General features: G+C 37.0%; 1 protein-coding gene across 5 annotated transcripts in view; it reads right to left on the reverse strand.

Moving 5' to 3' along the window:
- The window catches only part of USP25 (ubiquitin specific peptidase 25), a 145,823-nt gene that overhangs the window by 42,115 nt on the left and 84,132 nt on the right, over window positions 1–19,576 (reverse strand). For all 5 annotated transcript variants that reach the window (XM_058661749.1, XM_058661748.1, XM_058661747.1 and 2 more), the window contains 7 exons: window positions 16,073–16,221; window positions 9,888–10,015; window positions 9,477–9,572; window positions 7,746–7,907; window positions 5,961–6,187; window positions 1,827–1,897; window positions 532–760 (listed from right to left, as the gene is read on the reverse strand). In XM_058661749.1, the coding sequence (XP_058517732.1) occupies window positions 532–760; window positions 1,827–1,897; window positions 5,961–6,187; window positions 7,746–7,907; window positions 9,477–9,572; window positions 9,888–10,015; window positions 16,073–16,221 (1,062 nt within the window). The remainder of the gene's footprint in view (window positions 1–531; window positions 761–1,826; window positions 1,898–5,960; window positions 6,188–7,745; window positions 7,908–9,476; window positions 9,573–9,887; window positions 10,016–16,072; window positions 16,222–19,576) is intronic.

The raw sequence follows: 19,576 nt of genomic DNA on the forward strand, positions 1-19,576 counted from the left end.
AAAATTACAAGAGATGTATGGCTATTTTTTGTTACTTCAAAAACTGTTATTCTAAAAAAACACTTCATTATTCATAAAATAAAACTTTCAGAACCTGAAAAGAAAGTCATACTCTTGCAATGGAACTAAAATTGTTTTTCATCTGAAGTAGTATAGTGATAAAAACATACAATTACAAAAGCTAATCAATATAGCAAAATTTTTCAAAACACTGCAAAAATACTAGACACACAGTATCAACATTTATCTTTCCCATTAATAGACTGCCTAAAGTTAAACATATTGACACATAAAAGGAAAGTTCATTTTATCAGTTTCAACAAATCTTTAGAAGCACACAGCTCCACATACAGTTTCAACAAACAACAACAATGCCCAAAACACATACGCTACAAGAAAACAGGTAAACACTCTTTCTAGAAAGTGAAGAAAAACTCTACAGGGGGATAACACTTAAACCAAATTAAAAGGTGAACAGAAATTAGACAAAAAAGAATGTTATATTTAAACCTATTTATTTCACTATCGTACCTTGTATCAAGAACTGTGCTTTGTCGTTGATGTACATCAAGCAGTAGGCGCTGGCATTTCTATAGCCACCAAAAGAGTCCCTCACTAGTTCTTCCCATGTTGATTTTGTCACAGCGATATCATTATACTTCATCCACCTGCTTTCACGATGATCAAAAATGTATGCCCAGTAGTGCCCAGCATTAGCTTGGCCTTCGTGAACTAAAACAGCATGTAAGCGATAAGGAACCTATAAAGGGGTAGAAGGAGGGGATTTAAACTGTAGTTACTTTCCTATTGTATAACAGTTCATGAAACCCATAAAATATTTGATGATAACTGCAGAATAAATTTGTTTAAAAGGCGAAAGATTTAAAAACTATGAAGAGAAACCAGAGTATAATAAATTTGTTTAAAATGAGAAAATTAATGAGGCTATTTCTTAAGACTTAAATCAAAAAAGGGAAGTTAAATATGATAAACATATTAATGAGGCAGATGTGTAGATTTTTTTGAAGATTATTTTTCAAATTTGAAAAATGAATTCTTTGCAAATATATTGAACTCTATTTCTTCTGAAGAAAACTTTAAACTTTATATAACACATGAAATGTCCAATATTTGCAATCATAAATTTATGACTCAATAAATGGATTACAAAATGTATACCAGAAATTAAAATGTAAATGAGCCTTGAGTTTCTTCCACAATTTTTCTTCCTTAGGCAATAGTACATAGGAGCTTTTCGAAAAGCTTGACAGAACATGGCATCCTGTTAAGCTGCCATCTGCACTGTTGCAGATGCGGGTACCACTCCATTTTCTGGCCACTGACTTCCCGTCCAGGTCCCTGTTTCTGGTCTAAGAAATGCAGCAGCAGGTGGCCCCAGTGTTTGGGCTCCTGCCACCCTCGTGGGAGACCCAAGTCAGTTTCCTGCCACCCTGAATTGAGCCTGGCGAAGCCCTGGCTGTTGTGGCTTCTTGTGAGGAGAATGTCAGTTAACGGAAGATGTATCTGTGCCTCTCCTTCGCTCTCTGTAACTGACTTGCAAATAATTAAACATGTTTCTAAAAAAAAATAAAAAGGGCAAGAAGGGAACACAACCAGATGAGGGAAATCTGTTCTAAAACTTGTAAGATTTTCTCCATTCAGTTGTACTCTCAAACTATTAGTTATCCTTTTCCCTAACAAAATGTTTATTTTATAACATACTTATAAAATTATGTCAAACATATTGAACAATAAGATCAAGATAATATCATAATAAATTAAAATACATGCAAATAATCTTAATGATATTTCCAAATCTCACTTACTTGGATCATAGATTTGTCAGAGTACATTAGTTCAATTGTTCGATGAATTCTGGATATGCTTTCCTGTAAATCTAAGATTATAAGGTATCAGTTAATGATTAATATCAACTGTGTTTTTCACTGAGACAAACTAAGGACTAAAGTTCTAATTACAAGCATGGCAAGAAATAAGGAACAATTCCCTCTCCCCTTTTTAAGACTATTACTTTTGGAGTCTGTAAAAACTGAGATACAGTTCTCCTTAATAAACCAACACAAATAGATCATTAAAAAACAAAACAGGAGCGTGGCTGTAGTACAGCTCATTAAGTCGTCACTGGAGATACCCGAATCTCACGTCACAGTACCAAGAATCAAGTCCCACTTTCATTTGTCTTCTAGATTCTTGCTAATGTCATCTGGGGAGCCAGAGATGAGGGCCTAAATCCTCGAGGAAGTCATCGTCCCGGGAGATTCGTGAGGAGCTACTGGCTCCTGGTTTGGACTAGTTCAGGCCCAGCTAGTACAGGCATTTGGAGAGTAAACCAAAGGATGCAAAAATCCTTCCTTCTATCTCTGTTGCTCTCCCTTTCAAATTAATAAACACATAAAACATTAATGATGAATATTATTCATCTAGAAAATATACAGAGCCAATAAAACTGACTTATGCCCAAGTGTATAAAAATGGATTTCAATAAAAGTTAAAACTAAACTTCCTTACATACTGACAAAAACAGGAGAACTTAGGGAGAAAATTAAATCACTGCACTACAATTTCATGATTATGCATATACACACATGAATATCATATCATAAAAAATAGTTTGGACTTTCCATTACACATTAATTTCATTTCAAGTAAAACTTACTCTATAAAATTACCCATAAGAATGGTCACACCTATAATTTACATAATATTTTTTAAAATGGGAGCTTCTCTAAATATCTCTAAGTAAAAACAGATAAATTATAACCACATGATACTATGATGCTTGTGCAGAAGAATTAGAAAGATGTCATGAAACACTACGAGAAAATATTATTAACTTTAAACTGGGGAAAAGAGCCATGAAGTTCTGATAAAAATCCAGTGACCAAGAGCAGGCATTTTAGCCTAATAGTTAGATGCCAGCATCCTAACCCACAGTACCCGGACTTCTCTTGGTTCCGACTCCCCACTACAGCTTAATGATAATGCCGATCCTGAGAAGCTGCACGGATTGTTCAGGGAACTAGGTTCCCACTACCCAAATGGGAAATCTAGTCTGTCTTCTCAGCTGCCAACTTTGGTCCTAACTGTTGCAGGTATAAGGGGAGCAAACTAGCAGAGGTGAGCATGTGTTTACCAGCTCTCAATATCACTTTTTCTCTCCCCACCCCCATCTCAATAAACATAAAGAAAAACAAACAGACCCTCAAACCTAAAACTTATAAAAATCTGCATTATCATAACAAAGACAATATAAATAAAAGTATTGTCAAATTGACAATCTACACTATTGGCCAAAGGCTAACACTCAAAACACATTAAACTGTCTATTAAGCAATATGAAAAACCATAATACAAAAATCACCATGTTTTAAGCTAAAGATTCATTTAAAAATATTAATGTAAAATTTCACCTACCATTAAGGAAAGTAAAACACTGAAATATCATTTTTGCTACTATTAAGTCACCAAAAATTAAAAAGCAAAAAGACCATAGTAATAGGTGACAGACTTTCTCACACACAGTTCACAAGACTAAGTTTCGAGGAGGATTTTTAAAACTGAATTTATTTATTATTTATTTAATTGAAAGACAGAGTGACAGACTGGAAAACAGACAGAGGGGGTGGGGAGAGAGGAAGGGAGAGAGGAAGAGAGCGAGTGAGTGCAATTTTCCCTTGGCTTAACTCACTGCACTACAGAAGCCACCCTGAAGGCAATTTTTTAAAATAGTAATCAAATTTAAGATGTATACACTTTGGATAAGAAATAGCACTGTCACACACTGCAGTAAGGGTGAGCTGCCAACTGCAATGTGGGCCGACAGTAGGAATTCTACGAGTCCTGACTGCTACGCTTTAGACCCAGCTCCCTCCTAACTGAGCCTCAGGAAGCAGCAGATAATGACCCAAGTGCCTGGTTTCCTGTTCCCCATCTGGAAGACCTGGGTGGAGTTCCAGGTTATGGGTTTTGGTGTGGCCTCACAGCAGCCATTGCAGTTATTTGGGGAGTGAGCTAATAGAAGATATTTCCCACCTTCCCTTTCTATAATTCTGCCTTGGAAATAAATAAATACTAAATCATACAACCTAGATTATACATGTATGTGTGTAGAAGACCAGCAACTATCATATGGAAATTAAATAAACTATATCTTACAAATCAATTGGAGTACTATATAATAATTAAAAATAATGTGAACAGCTACTACCAACCAGGATGAAAGAAAGAACACAAAATTTTCAGGGAAAACCATTCCTAATTTACACCTTATTATGTAAATCTCCATTAAACTCCTCAAACTAAAAGGAGTCAAAAATGAACTCATGGGTCTTGTGTAGTTTTATAGTCAGCAAATCTTCTACCTGTGGTGCCTGAAACATACATAGGTGCTAGCTTGTGTCCTATCTGGTCCACTTCTGATCCAACTTCCTGCTGCTGGCCTGGGAAAGCAACCGAGGATGGAGCACAGCCTAGACCCCAGCACTCACATAGCAGACCCAGAAGAGGCTGGCTCCCAGCTTTGGGCCAGCCCTGCTCTGGCTGTTGCAGCCATTTGAGGAGCTGGTCAATAGATGGAAGATCTTTGTCTCCCACTCTCTCTGTAACCCTGACTTTCAAGTAAAACAAATCTATTTAAAAATATGAACTCACAATCCTACTCCCTCTCCTGATATGGGGATTCGCAGCCCCATCCCTCTGTCAAGTACACTCCATTTGGCCTCTTACAATCATTAAGAACTAAGAATCACACCTGAATCCATTGTCTATTGTATACATAAAACTGACCCACATTTCTCAGTAGTTTCCCAAGAGAAACACCACTACTTGACTATTAAAAGCTGAGTAGCCTTCACCCTTCTGAATTTAATTCTAGAAAAATAATTGCCAATAGTGGCAGGAAATTATCCAACAGTTAACAGGGTTTGGTAAACATTCTATGTTGAATCAGTTCTTGTTTGACAGTCTAAATATTAAAAAGGCTTTATATATAAAAAGTAAGAAAAATCTATACAAATATTAATGCATGCTTTAGTCACCATAATTTCCTACTTCTCCCCTCTCAAATTTGTCCCTTAAGAGTAAAAAGTTGGCAATATAAAACCCATCAGTATTATCTTATTAATTCCAACTCTGCAAAATAAAACTGCAATTTCCACATTTTTTAACAAACTGAAAAACTTAGCATAAAACCAGGTTAGCTTAAAATGGAGCATTCTGATATGCAAAGAAAAAGATAATTTACAAAAGCTAACAATTATTCACCTCATTCATTTAAAATAAGCATACATCTTCACAACAAACAAAACAGATAAACTCAGAATATAGGTTTTCTTTCATGAAAGGATGGATTGGCAACTTGTACACACATACACACACGCACACATACTACACATACATATGTATACTTTCTCTCTCTCTCATACACATACACACACAGTACACACACACCCTTACAGCCATTATTTGCTTTATGCTAGTTTAACATCCTGTAACAGACAGGCACTGTGTCCGTAAATCACATTTGGAAATCTTCACTTTCACATATTTCAAAATTGAAATTTTCATTTCTAGTTCTTAAGAATAAATAATTTTTTTCTTACTACTTGAGCTTCTCTATTTAGTAAACACCAAGGGAAGGACAAAAATGACATATACAAAAAATGTGTTGTGTAACATTTTGCCAGTGGAGAAGCTGTATCAGTTTGATACAAATTTAGAGCACTAAACCAGAAAATCAGACTATCTGATTTTTTATCGGTTATTATCAGCTACCTATTTTACAAGAAATCGGTTGACTCCTGTTAACTTGACCAGGACAGTGAGTAGTCACACTATTTCATCTTTCATTGAACAATTTCTGGAAAAAAAATGACTTTAAATATCACGTTCAGAGCTGATTTTCTGTATCAGTTTTAACAGGCATACCAGAATTGTCTTACCTCTCGTGTCATTTTCTATTTCTGTCCTCCAGCGATGTAAACAGCTTTCTAGCACAGAAAGTTCTTCTTCTGTTACGTGCCTTGGTGCTGGATGCATGGGCAAATCTGGTGGTATCCGAGACTGGGTGAATGGTTTGTGTATCACTGCTCTCGTTGAAATGGCAGAAATGGAGGAAGGCGATGTGCTTGGCAGTTCTGAAGAAGAGGCTCCCTGTGGCTCTACTGGGCTATATTTTCAAAGCATAGAATATTTACTATTAAATTTTTAACCTGAATATCTTGACAAAAATAATGCCAAGCACATAGGAATTAAAGTACCTTCCAATTTGAAAAGATCTTTAAAAAATGAATAAATCTAATATTATAAGACTTCCATAATATAAGCACAAAACTATTAAAAGAATGAACTGTTGGCTTTAAAGTAAAAACAACTTTTTGGTTTTTAATCAGTGACAACACAATCTGCAGGCTTGTTTATAAAGACCTTTTCTTGATAATATTTGGCAGCTCATATTATTAACCAAATTGATTTTAATTATTTTGTTGATTTAAAAAGCAAAACAATAGAGCTGTAGACAAAAAGGAGGTCTTTCACTCTCTGGTTCAGTCCCCAAACGAGTACAACAGCTGGGCATGGGCCAAGCCAAAATCAGAAGCCTGGATCCCCACTGACATTTCCCAGGTGTGTGTCAGAGACCAATATCCAGAACACCGTCTGCTGCTTTCCTACACATATTAGCAGAGAGCCAGATCAAAGTGGAGCAGCCAGGAATTGACTTCATGCACATACTGGATGGTGGCATTCCAAGAGCCTACCTAATCCATTGTGCCAAAGTGCTGGCTACACAAATTCTTGACTTTACAGTATTACTTCCAAGGATCAAGGAAGGTTGAAACTGGGACAAGGGATTTGGTGCACAAGTTACAGATGCTGCTTGGGATAACCGTATCAAATACTATAATGCCTGGGTTCAAGTCCTGGGTGGATGCCCAATTACAGGTTTTTGCTATATAAATCCTGTGGGGCATCAGGTAATTACTCAGTATCATAGGTACCTGCAACTCACACAACAGAAATATGCTAGATTCCAGGTCCTTGGTCCAGCTCTAACTCTAGCAGGCATTTGCAGAGTGAATCAGTAGATGAAACATGTCTGTCCATTTCTAAGTCTTGATATGCTTTAAAACTATTTACTAATTAAAACGTGGGCCCAGCGTGGTAGACTAGCGACTAGTCTTCACCTTGAATACACCAGGATCCCATATGAGCGCCAACTCTAATCCCAGCAGCCCCGCTTTCCATCCAGCTTACTGCTTATGGCCTGGGAAAGCAGTGGAGGATGGCCCAAAGCCTTGGGTTCCTGCACCCGTGTGTGGAAGATCAGGAGATGGCCCTGGGCTCCTGGATTTGGATCGGCTCAGCTCCGGCTGTTGCAGCTGCTTGGGGAGTGAATCAATGGACAGAAGATCTTCTTTTCTGCCTCTCCTCCTCTCTGTATATCGGACTTAACAATGAAAATAAATCTTCAAGAAAATTAAAACTTAACTAGATATGAAAATAACCTAAAGTATAACTGAAAAAATGGTAAAACCATCAATCTACAATCCTAAAATATACTAAAGCAATGAAATAAGAAAGCTCCAACAGAAGATACAAAATCATCTATGTGAATCAAGAATGTATTACAATAATCTACAATATGAAATTATCTTTGAAGGTCTTAATTACTTTATGATGTACTACTACAGGTAAAGCAGGTGTCTCCTGCATCAAGAAACCCTGACCTTGATAATGTCTGTGAGGATATGGAACCACCAGATGTAGAGCTTGCATCAATATCCTCAACTGGAGAAGTGCAAACTGGTTTACTTGAGGCAAATTCTAACGCATACTGTAGAACATCCACCAAGGGGAATCGTTTGGGACCCGAGCCATAGCTTAAATATCTGTGAAGCATAAAAACATGGAAGCTTTTACCTATACAGTATTTTGGCTTTTTTTAAATATAATTCTAATATGAAACATGGTATAACACTTAAAATAAATCTTCAATAAAGAAATACATCAGTGTACAAAGAAGGCAAAACTGAATATAAGTTCAAAAATAATTAAATGTTCCGCAACAAGATAAAAATAAAGGAAACCAAAGGTGATTGGGACTGAATGCCTGTATACATTTTAATGATTTCTAAATGCTACCCCTAAAATCTGACTCAACAGGAAGATGAAAACTGGAAATCCTAATGCCTCAGAAGACTGCTTCCAATTTTAGATGTCATTTAATCTCAAAAAATATGATGAATCCTATTATCTTCCTACCTTTTAACCTCTGATAATTCTTAATACAGTTATGATATTTTTCATGAACAAAAATCACTAACATTACAATTTATTTTGTATGAAAACTGTTAGGCTGTTAACTTTTTTAACACTATTTTATCATATATATATATATACCATTTTGTATATCATATTATATATATTACATCTCATCTATAACAGTATTAATCTAATACCAATTAAGAGATTGACAGATTAGATATTATAAATGGGAATCCCTTAGGTCACATTTCTGTCAACAGATATCAGTCTTATTTGTATTAACACTTGAAAGTTTAGATTCTGGGCCCAGCACTGTAGCGCAGTGGTTAAGGTCCTCGCCTTGCACGTCCGGGATCCCATATGGGCACCAGTTCTAATCCCAGCAGCCCCGCTTTCCATCTAGCTCCCCGATTGTGGCCTGGGAAAGCAGTTGAGGACGGCCAAAAGCCTTGGGACCCTGCACCTGCGTGGGAGACCCAGAAGCAGCTCCTGGCTCCTGGCTTCGGATTGGCTCAGCTCCAGCCCTTGCGACCACTTAGGAAGTGAATCAGCAGACAGAAGATCTTCCTCTCTGTCTCTCCTCCTCTCTGTATATCTGGCTTTCCAATAAAAATAAATAAGTCTTAAAAAAAAGAAAGTTTAGATTCTGAATTATTTAATAAGTAGTCAGAAGCTACAGACAAGAGTGGGACTAAAGCCAAGTGTAATTTCAGTGTTACTCTGTATACATAAATCTGTGTTCTTGGCAGCCCCAACCATCCTGTATATGAACTGATGCATTTAGGAAACTTCTTTGAAGCAGAAGGGCATTTCAGTTTGTATCCTCTATATAAAGGAGAAAAAAAATTCATCTCTTACTTATTTTAATGGAAAGCTCAAGCGTAGTTTAACCACATGCAAAAAGGAAAAATCCAATACCAGATTGCTTTACTTTTACTTCTATTTTCAACACATGGAATATTATCTGTTGATTTTATTATCTGTTTGATTTTAAACACTAAGTCATCTAAATGCAATTATAGATTAGTATGTATCTCTAAAAAAACTTAGAACTATTTAAGTAAAATCTCATTTAAAAATATGAGATATACCCCTTACAATAAGTCAAAGTAAACTTAAAATTCAAAATGTAGACAGTTACCAATCATATGACTTCTCATAGTTATCTCACAATCTCATAAAAAATAAAATACCTTTCTAATCTTTGCTGTAATACTGTGAGGTAATCTTTAAGTCTCTTGATCTCTTCCCTTTTAATTCTTGTTATTTCTCTGTTTCTGTGCATATACCTACAAGGAAAAAAAGCAATCATTAGCATTTCCAAGGATCTTATAATTGTACAATATTAAAACTAGCAGTATGAAACAGCAATCTGTTAGAAATTCTCTAAGATAATCAGATATTCTAAACGGAAAAAGTATTTCTTTTAACATCCAATCAGAATTCCAGGATTACAATTCTTTTTACTTCCATATAACAGGAATCCTGCAATTTCTTCTTTGACAAATAGTATTACATTAATAATTAATGATTAATAGCAAAAAGCAAAATTAATCAATTTTCTACTAATTTTAAATGGAATATTATAGTATATCAGACTGTACCTGTCCAGATATAAAACCGGGGGAAATTCTAATTTTTTGTGAATTTTTTCTGGTCTTCCCAATGCCTGGTTAAATTCAAATCTTGATAATTCGAATGTTAACACAGGTGGTAGTTCAGTAAACCAATGCTGAAAGGAAAAAAAAGCAATAAATAATACCACCTTATTTTTTCTTCATTTCAGTTTTAGGCACAGGATGTTGATATAAGTTTTATTTTTTTTAATCAATTGGACCCAGCACAGTTGCCTGGTGGCTAAAGTCCTAATCTTGCAAGCACCAGGATCCCATATGTGTACAGGTTCATATCCTGGATAACCAACTTCCCATCCAACTGTCTTCCGCACCCTAGGAAAGCAGTTGAGGAAGGCACAAAGCTTTGGGACCCTGCACTCACATGGAAAACCTAGAACAAACTCCTGGATCCTGATTTCAGATTGGCTTAACAAGCATTCCAAGTGGGACTTCTAACTGCTACTATACCAGGATGAAAATTATAGAGTGAGTGCATCCCAGAGTCACTGGTTGGGTTAGACTGATCCTCCTCCCCTAGAGAGTGACCAGGTGCTGGGAACATAGCCCCATGAAAGAAAGAACCAGGTCCTGGGAACTGAGCCCCATGAAAAAATGGAACCAATTTCCAAGAAGTTTAATTGTAACTACAGAATTGTTCGTCTTGGCCCTAACCTGCTTATTGCAGCTCTGTACCCCTGTTTGCTTGCTAGAGCAAAGGCCGGCAATAAGTGTTTTTTTTTTTTTTTTTTCCTTTAAAAGTTCACTGCAATGAAAGTTCAGGGTGTTCTGAGTGGAGGCAGAAGCCAGCTGGTTCATAAAGACTCCCTACATTCTAAATTGGCTTCAGTGGTCTTTTATATGGTGCACCCCAAAACACTGAGCCAAACATCTGCTCATTTTTACTTGCATCACCACAAGCTAACTATTCAAAAACTGCACACACAATTTTGTCAAGCTGCAACCACTGGAGGTGTTCGGGATAGTGATTAAGATTCATCTGTCCTGTACTGAGTCCTAGCTTTTCTCCTGATTCCAGCATCATACCAAGGCACATCGCCAAGAAGTTTCAGGGTAGGGAGAACTAGATTGAGTTCCTAGCTCTTAACTTCAGCCTGGCCCAGCCTGCATTATTGTAGGTACATGGACAGTACACCTGGATGGCAGAAGTCTCATTTCTATCTCTGGCTCTTTGCCTCTCAAATGAAAAAGACATATAGATTCTAGGTGTGTATAGCATCAATTCTTAATCAGCATTAAGAGCTGAAATAGTATTCCATATACATCAGGAAGAGAAGTTTTGATGGCTTAGAAAAACATTCTCTTCATTTTATATTCAACTCAAGTAGTATTCTGCAATTCTTTATATTTTATTGCAATATTTTAAATGTCATTAAAATGAAATGCACATTTTATTTCACAGCAATCTACAATGGTCATAAGAATGAAATGATCCAATGCTGGTATGCTTTAGGAAAGGATGATCATAAAACGATAACAAGTTTGTTTTGAATGCACCTATCACTAGCAATGGCAGGGTTTTCCTATACAAAAATAGGAGGATTTCATTTTCTCATTCTAAAGTGGTTGTGGACAAAAGGAGATAATCAGGCACTCTTATTGATTTTTTAAAATATAAGTAGTGTGCTTAGCTCTACAACATTAATATTGTGATTATAGCATTATACACTTAAAAATTTTGAAAAACACAGCATAATTCAGTTAAATTAAAGAAAAAACGGCCTGGCACGGTAGTCTAGTGGCGTAAGTCCTCACCTTCAAAGTGCCAGGATCCCTTATGGGTGCCTATTCATGTCCCAGCAGCCCCGCTTCCCCATTCAGCTCACTGCTTGTGGCCCGGGAAAGCAGTCGAGGATGGACCAAAGCCCTGGGAATCTGTACCCATGTGGGAGGCCCAGAAGAGACTCCTGGCTCCTGGCTTTGGGTCCGCTCAGCTCTGGCCATTGTGGCCACTTGGGGAGTGAACCAGTGGACGGAAGATCTCTCTGTCTCTCCTAATCTCTGTATATCTGATTTTTCAATAGACTAAATAAACCTTTAAAAAACAGAAGACCACCAATGAGAAATATCTATACACACCTCTGTAATCTAACTGGAATGTCATAGTTAAGAAAGATAAATAGTAAAACTGATGCTATTCTCCATTAATTCTAAACATATTTTTGTAGTATATAAAATCAACAAATGGAAGCACTAGATTCCTGCAGTTAGTGAATAAAGGATTTAACACAATTAATGTTGGCAGCATTAGTGCTTCTGAGCTTATCTGTAAAAGTTTCAAGGTGCTGAAAATAGCTGCCTTTTGGACACATTATACAAATGTGGAAAAAACATGCAGAACACAACTACCACTTCAAATTCCTCATTGGAAATTAAGCAAAGCTAAGAAGTAAACTAACCACAACAAACAGAGTTTTTTGCTTGTTTTAGTGCAAAAACTATGACCAGTTCATTGTCCTTTCATTTACTTTAAGACTTATTTATATCTGACAGACAAAGTGACAGAGAGAGAAGGAACAACAGAGACAAACAGAAACAGAGATCTTTGATCTGACAATTCATTCTTCAAATGCTTGCAATGACCAGGGGTAGGCAGGATGGCAGTAAGAACCAGGCCCTCCTATGTGGGTGACAGCAGCCCAAGCAGTTGGGCCATCACCTGCTGTTTTCCTAGGTACTTCTGATCCTACCTGGTCTCCCCAGTTTTGGGGGCAGCCTTACTAATCTCTGAACTGCATACTTTTTAATTATTATGATTTAAATAACAGTTCTAAGTATATTCCTACATTAAACTGAGACATTTGGTCAACAATGCAGTGTATATACAATGATAATTGCACAAGAATATAATGGAGCTGAAAATTTTATCTCACTTAGTGACCTTGTAGGATGGAGATAACACAGTGTAATACATTCTTATTTGTCTGGCTGCTGATACAAACAAACCTATTATGCCTCAAGTGATATAAAATTACAGCCTACACATGGCAGGCATTTGGACTTCAGGTTAAGATGCTAACATTTTACATCAGAGTTTCTGGGTTTGACCTGTGGCTCTAGCTTCTGCCTGCAGCTTCCCAGTCATGTAGACCCTGGCAGGAGGTACTGATGGCTCAAGTAACTGGGTTTCTGGTACAACCATTGCAACTAGCATTGCATTCCTGGCTCCAAAGCCACAGCTTTAACCCCAGAAGTTACATCTGGAGAGTAGAATAGCAGTTGGGAGTAAAGTGTAGTACATAGATCTACTACACAGCATATGTTGATAAGCAACAGTAAGAGTTTTATCTAATAGTTTTATCCATAGAGTATATATGTTCTTTCCACTTACCAGAAAACTAATTACTGTAAAAATACAGGGTATATTAGGTCACTAGTAGCCTCATATATCTCGTGTTCACCCTTTTGTTAACTGGATTATAAGGCTTTGTGTAGTGCTTGATCTATACTCTCTAAGCATACATAAAAACATGCCATGATTCCCAGTAATGATGCATCTCCTTTACAATCCAACTTCACACAATAATTTTAACTTGTTTTTTTGGTATGCCATTTCAAAAACTGGCATTCTTATAGATCATTGGATGTTTTCTTTCATTTTACTTGAAATGCACAGACATGGTAAAAGAGACAAAGAGAGATCTTCATCAACTGGGTCACACCCCAAACTCCTGCAACAACTGTGCTGAGAAATGCTAAAGCCAAGCAGGCCAGAACTCAATTGGATCGCTTCATAGGTAGTAAAGGCTCGAGTTCTTGAGCCCTCATCTGCTCAATTTGGATCTGAAGTGGGATGCAAACTATGAACTCTGATACACAGGGGTTCCATACAGTGTATTAACAACTGTGGAAAATACCCACCTCCAGATAATCAACTCAAGTAATTCTCAAAATCTGAGATATTTCTATGCTGGTTGGCTACAGCTATTTTAACAATGATGTTTGTGTGGTAAAGAAAAATCAATAATTCTGAGCAAATAAAACTGAAAAACTATTATCAAGGATTGCTGCAAGTTAAAAATAGTCTGTTTGCTATTATTGATTTTTGGAAACTCAATAAGAAATAAGTTATTCTGAAGGATATATTAAGATTATAAACATCGGGCCTAGTGTGGTAGCCTTGCGGCTAAAGTCTTTGCCTCACATGAACTAGGATCCCATGTGGGCACTGGTTCTAATCCCAGCAGTCCTGCTTCCCATCCAGCTCCCCGAATGTGGCCTGGGAAAGCAGTCGAGGACGGCCCAAAGCCTTGGGATCCTGTACCCACGTGGGAGACCAGGAGGTGACTCCTGCCTCCTGGCTTCGGATTGGCTCAGCTCTGGCCGTGGTGGCCACTTGGAGAGTGAATCAGCATGTGGAATATCATCCTCTATTGTCTCTCCTTCTCTCTGTATATTTGACTTTCCAATAAACATATATAAACCTTTTAAAAAGATTGTAAACATTACTAAAACGTTTAACATGCTATGCTCAAATGAAGAGTTTTTTTAAAGCATGTTGAATCTTTGAAACTTCTGTCTAGCAAATGTACACATTTTAAGGTACGAATTACATGATAAAATATATCAGTATTGACATCGGTTAGAAACTGCTAATTCATGAAAGATTACAAAATATTTAATTTCTTAGAATAAATGGAAAAACATAAGCAGAAAATATATGCTGTATTACAAGTCATTTTGTGTATGAAGCCAGCAAAATAAAGGAGAAAAATAGCATTTTTAGTAAATAAAACCAGATTCTATTCAGGATAACCAATCTTTAAATTTAAGAATATCTAAGAAAGATTATTTACCAACAGCCCTACTGTATTTCACTTAAAAGTTGTTTCCCCACATCCTGTCCTCCTGTCCAATCTATTATATTTTTGATTAACAGCAAACAGATGAAACAGACTTCAGCGAGTTTGCTTTCTTGCTCCCTTGAGGAGTCTCTTCAAAAGTTCCTTGTTTAGAGATCTGTTTCTCAATCAGTCAAATAAATCTGCTGCATTTAAATTCTCTTAACTGAAGAGTCATATTAAATCATCTGTGAAATGTTAGTGTTCAGATACCCTATCTCCATCCCACACGCTGGTCAGATAGCTTTGCAGTGTTACATCAGCATCTGCTACGCATTACCTTAAGCAGATCAGCTATGACAGAGATAAACAAATTCAACAGAATCTCTTCTCCTTCCTCCTCAAACACCCGTCACCCACCAAAAACATAGCAGACACTATTTTTTAGTATATGTGGATGAACTGGGAAAGAAAAGTTTGCAAGCAGCTGACAGGAAAGGCTAATTTTGCCTTTTTACAAAATCGTGTAATCTAAATGAAATCTTAATCTCAAAGAAATAAGAACCTAATTCTATTTTAGATGAACACAGATACATTATTACTTGATATTATGCATCTATGCAGTACAAAGATCTCTGAATCCTTTTTTGATGGTCATTGATAAATTTCACTTCCTTGCTTTCTGAACACCTATCATCTACTTCTATGTATAGTCAGCACAGTATCCCACAGAGATACAGTGCTTAATGACACAAATGAAGACCCTTATTCTCAGGCACAGAACTGCTATGTAGCCAAATGTCAATGGTGATTAACAGTAATAGATTCAGAAACACGTGATTTTGCCTTTATTTTCTGTGGTAGTGTCCAGGACTGACAAATATATATGCAGAGCAAGAGAGGCAGATGGACAGAGAGGAGGGAAGGAGGCCAGCGGGAGGCAGACAAACATGCTCACAACCTGAGTTTAAGGGTTTGTTTTTGCACTAGAAGCTGGCTTTTTGTTTGTTTGTTTTTGTTTTTCCCAAGAAGAAAGTTCATACAGGCCTGGACAAATTCCAACATTTGGTATAAGTAGCATGCACCTATATAAAAATCACCCTAAATCAGTGTTTTTATCTTCAAGGAGTACCATGCTCCTCATTTGTGACTGCCCCTTGATTGAGAAGCCATGATTAACATGAATCACAGACTATGCTGCCTAAGTACATGTCTGAAATATCTCTCAACTGTCATAATTAAATATGTCTTAAATACATTCAAGTGCATTTTTCTGTGTACTCTGTAAGTTACTTAATAAGAATCTTCTATTGTGCTTCATAGCACTGTAAGAGAGACTGGGAAAGGAAGAACATATCAGAGTGCTGAACTCACCTCTTGGCCTGATTTTCCTGAGTTCTCTGAGTGTGAAGATTCAATCTCTCCTTCAATCATTGCAGCTTCTAGGCACTCATGTAGATCTTTGAACCCATTGACCTGAAGCGGATACTGACCAAACATTTCAGTATTTTCAAATTTTTTACCTACAGGAAGGGGTAAAGTTGATTAAATTCATGTTCCACAATACAGCTTGTTAGCAGCTCACAAGTAAATACACAGATTCTCTTCTCAACCTGAAAGCCTGCAAAAGTTGCCACTTATGATGTTCCTGAGAATAATGAAACGGTAGAACGCCCCTATGTGTCACGACTGTCACGGATAATAAATACACACAAACATGCATATGTGGTTATTTTGACAAGAAACACTATCCAATGGCAAGATAGTTTGGTAAACACTGAGTTTATATAAAAATAAATGATGAGGAAGACCAGCATGATCTCTGACCTAAGGGAACTTAGCCTCATTTGTAGGGAAAATATTATATATACATTAAATATACACATTAACAGCAAGTATTCATAGCAACAAACAACTGTTTATTACAGTAAGTTCCGTGCAAGTGTATGAAAGGAGAGCTAGTCTTGAGCAGGAGGGTAGAGAGGGAAAGCTTCCAAGGCAAAGTGACCTTTAAGCTGAGAGCTGCATGACGAGCAGGATTTAGCACGGTAACAGAGTGGAGGAGCTGGGAAGTATTCCCATGAATACTGAGCAGGTGAAAAGGGAGGCAAAGACTGCGTGTTTGAGGAGCTAAAGGAAGCTCACTGGCCTTGGTGGGATAGGAGGAAGTGAAAATAAAACATTAGGTAGGAGGTCAAGATCTACACAGTTGCTTATTTTGTTAATTTTTAAAAATACATTCTGAGCATTAAAAAAGACGATGGATTGTTACATCTAAGGACAGAATAGGATTTGTGCTTTTGACATACATTTATGGTGTCTGTGGAAAGTACATGAGACTGTTAGGACTACTACAGGATACATCCAGAAATAAACGGAATGTGGTAATAGATTATACAAAACAAACAAAATTAAATGCACTATATTCACATAAAAAACACAGATCTAAAAGGATTTAAGGGACTTGAAAGCATTATTGGAGACTGTAGGAAAATAAAGCTATCAAGAATAACACAAATTTTCTTAGCAGGAACACCAATTTTTTCACGTATTTTTAAAATTTATTTATTTTCATCTATTTGAAAGGGAAACTAACATAGTCAGGAAGACTTATCTTTCATCCACTGGTTCATTTCACAGTTGCCCAGAGTAGCCAAGGCTGGGCCAAGCTGAAGCCAGAAGCACAGAATTATCCAGGTCTCCCATGACAGTAACAATAGCTCTAGCACTTGAGCCATCAGTTTTGTTTTGTCTTAAGGCAGCAGTGTTAAACTTGCTGGTTATTGTGGGTTGCTCCGACTAGGCTGCAGCTCCCACTGGTTTATGTGAGTGCTGAGAAGAATTAGAGTGGACTGCAACATCCATTGGTTCCAGTGGAAGACAGGGCTGGAAACAGAACTGACACAGCAATTGCAACAGCCAGCTGATTGGGGCGATGGACTACGCCGGGCCCTGTACTTGCTAGTACATACAAGAATCTGGTCTGGGAATACCTCAGTTTCTTTTGGGATATCCCCAATCAAACTGCCGGACTCAGAATCCTAACCATGAAAAGACAGTGGATACAACAAGTCAATCGACCACCTCAGCCATATGTTGGCAGTGAAAAACTGGGCAAACAGAGACTCTAAAGATGGACTTTGTCAATCAGTGGATTCTTCAAAGACCTGATTGTGCTGGAGTGGGGAGACTGGCAGCAATTCAGAACTGGTGAACTATCGAAACCACTTGAGCAAGTATCTGGGAACATGCCCCACATCAGGGATCTGGCTGGGTGGGAGACTGGGTGGGGCTTCTCCCTTAATATCCCCCTTTACCCCAGATACATGAAGGAAACAATGTAGAAATAACAGTCTTACCCACTTTCCTATAGCCCTTGAACCTTTTTAACTATGTAACCATTATCAAAACTATAATAAAAAAAGTGGGAAAAAAAAAAATAAGTTTGCCACTGGATGGCACAATTTAAAAAAAAATAGTTGTTTAAAAATGACCTATAAGATTTCAGCTTGGCGAAAGGATTAAATATATGAGACTATAGCTAAGACTGATATTTTGGTCGTAGGATATAAATAGCTAGAGAATCATTGGATTGTTGATAGCAAGAATTCAAGGCAATTTCAGATTGCCAAGGGAATGAAACAGGAAGAGGAAAAAGGTTAAGAATCAAGGACCTCCTACTTTCAGATGTAAGATTATAAATTTAACTTACACCAAAGGGAAAAGCCGAGAGAATGTTATCACAGAAGCTTGGTAAGTGTGCTTTTACAGAAAGAAGAGAAGAGGGGAGGATGGATATATTAACAGCATTAATATTTTATAAAAATTCAATATGAAGCTTGAATCAGATGCAATGGATCTCACTACATTTAGGAAATCAATGACGTTAAGAACAACCCCTTTTTTGCAAAGTGGTTGGCAGAAGCTAAGGTAAGGCAGGTTAAATATATTAGAAGTTAAAAGTTGAATCTGCTGTCTTTCTAAGGAGTTTAACCCTGAATAAGAATGAAAAGAAAGCTCATTCCCAAAGAAAGGTGGTAAAGTATGAGAAAGGATAGTGCTTTTGTTAACTTCAAGATTTTAGAAAACATTCCATGTATGAATACTGAGAATCAAGGGTGGAAAGACAGTAGCTGATGACACACAGACAGGGGATGATTAAGGTCTAATCACTCATTCAAGAATTCAAATAAATATTTTTATTACTAGTCAATTATTTAGTTGCATATAATTATTTTTAACATTATTTTCTATGATACGATTCCTTAGGTTCAGGGATTTCCTCTTCCTCTCTACCCATTTCTACTCCCCGCTCCTCTTTCCCCTATATTTTTCCAATAGTATAGTCCTTCACAAGTCCATTGTTTTGCTAGCTTAGTGTATCCTGACATTGTAGATATAGACAATGGCAGAAAATCCAGCATCCTGTGGTCAAGACATATTTAACAATTGCATTGTAACTCCATTTATTATTCAAGAATAGAGATGTATCTTCTTTGTATACTCATCTCCACTATACAGTTCCTCTAGATGAATATATGTATGTACATATCTACCTACATATATATTATATATGCTGATCTTGTATTTTGCATGAAGGTTCCCTTATATCAGAGAAAACATGATATTTGTCCTTTAGAGATTGGCTTATTTCACTGAGCATAATGGTCTCCAGCTGGGGCCATTTTGTTGCAATAGTAGAATGAAAAAAGTATGTAAAGAGAAAAGAAGAATGGTAGGAAGAATAGTAAGAATGAAGAGACAAAGAAGTTAGCTCTGAAGTGAGTAGAAGCAATAAAATAGTTATTGCAGAAAATGAGAGGCAGGGCAGTGATTATACAAAACAAGTGTGAATGCCTGGTAGGGTTATAGGACTGC

Source organism: Ochotona princeps, chromosome 3, assembly GCF_030435755.1.
Source record: "Ochotona princeps isolate mOchPri1 chromosome 3, mOchPri1.hap1, whole genome shotgun sequence".
Classification (NCBI taxonomy): Eukaryota; Metazoa; Chordata; class Mammalia; order Lagomorpha; family Ochotonidae; genus Ochotona; species Ochotona princeps.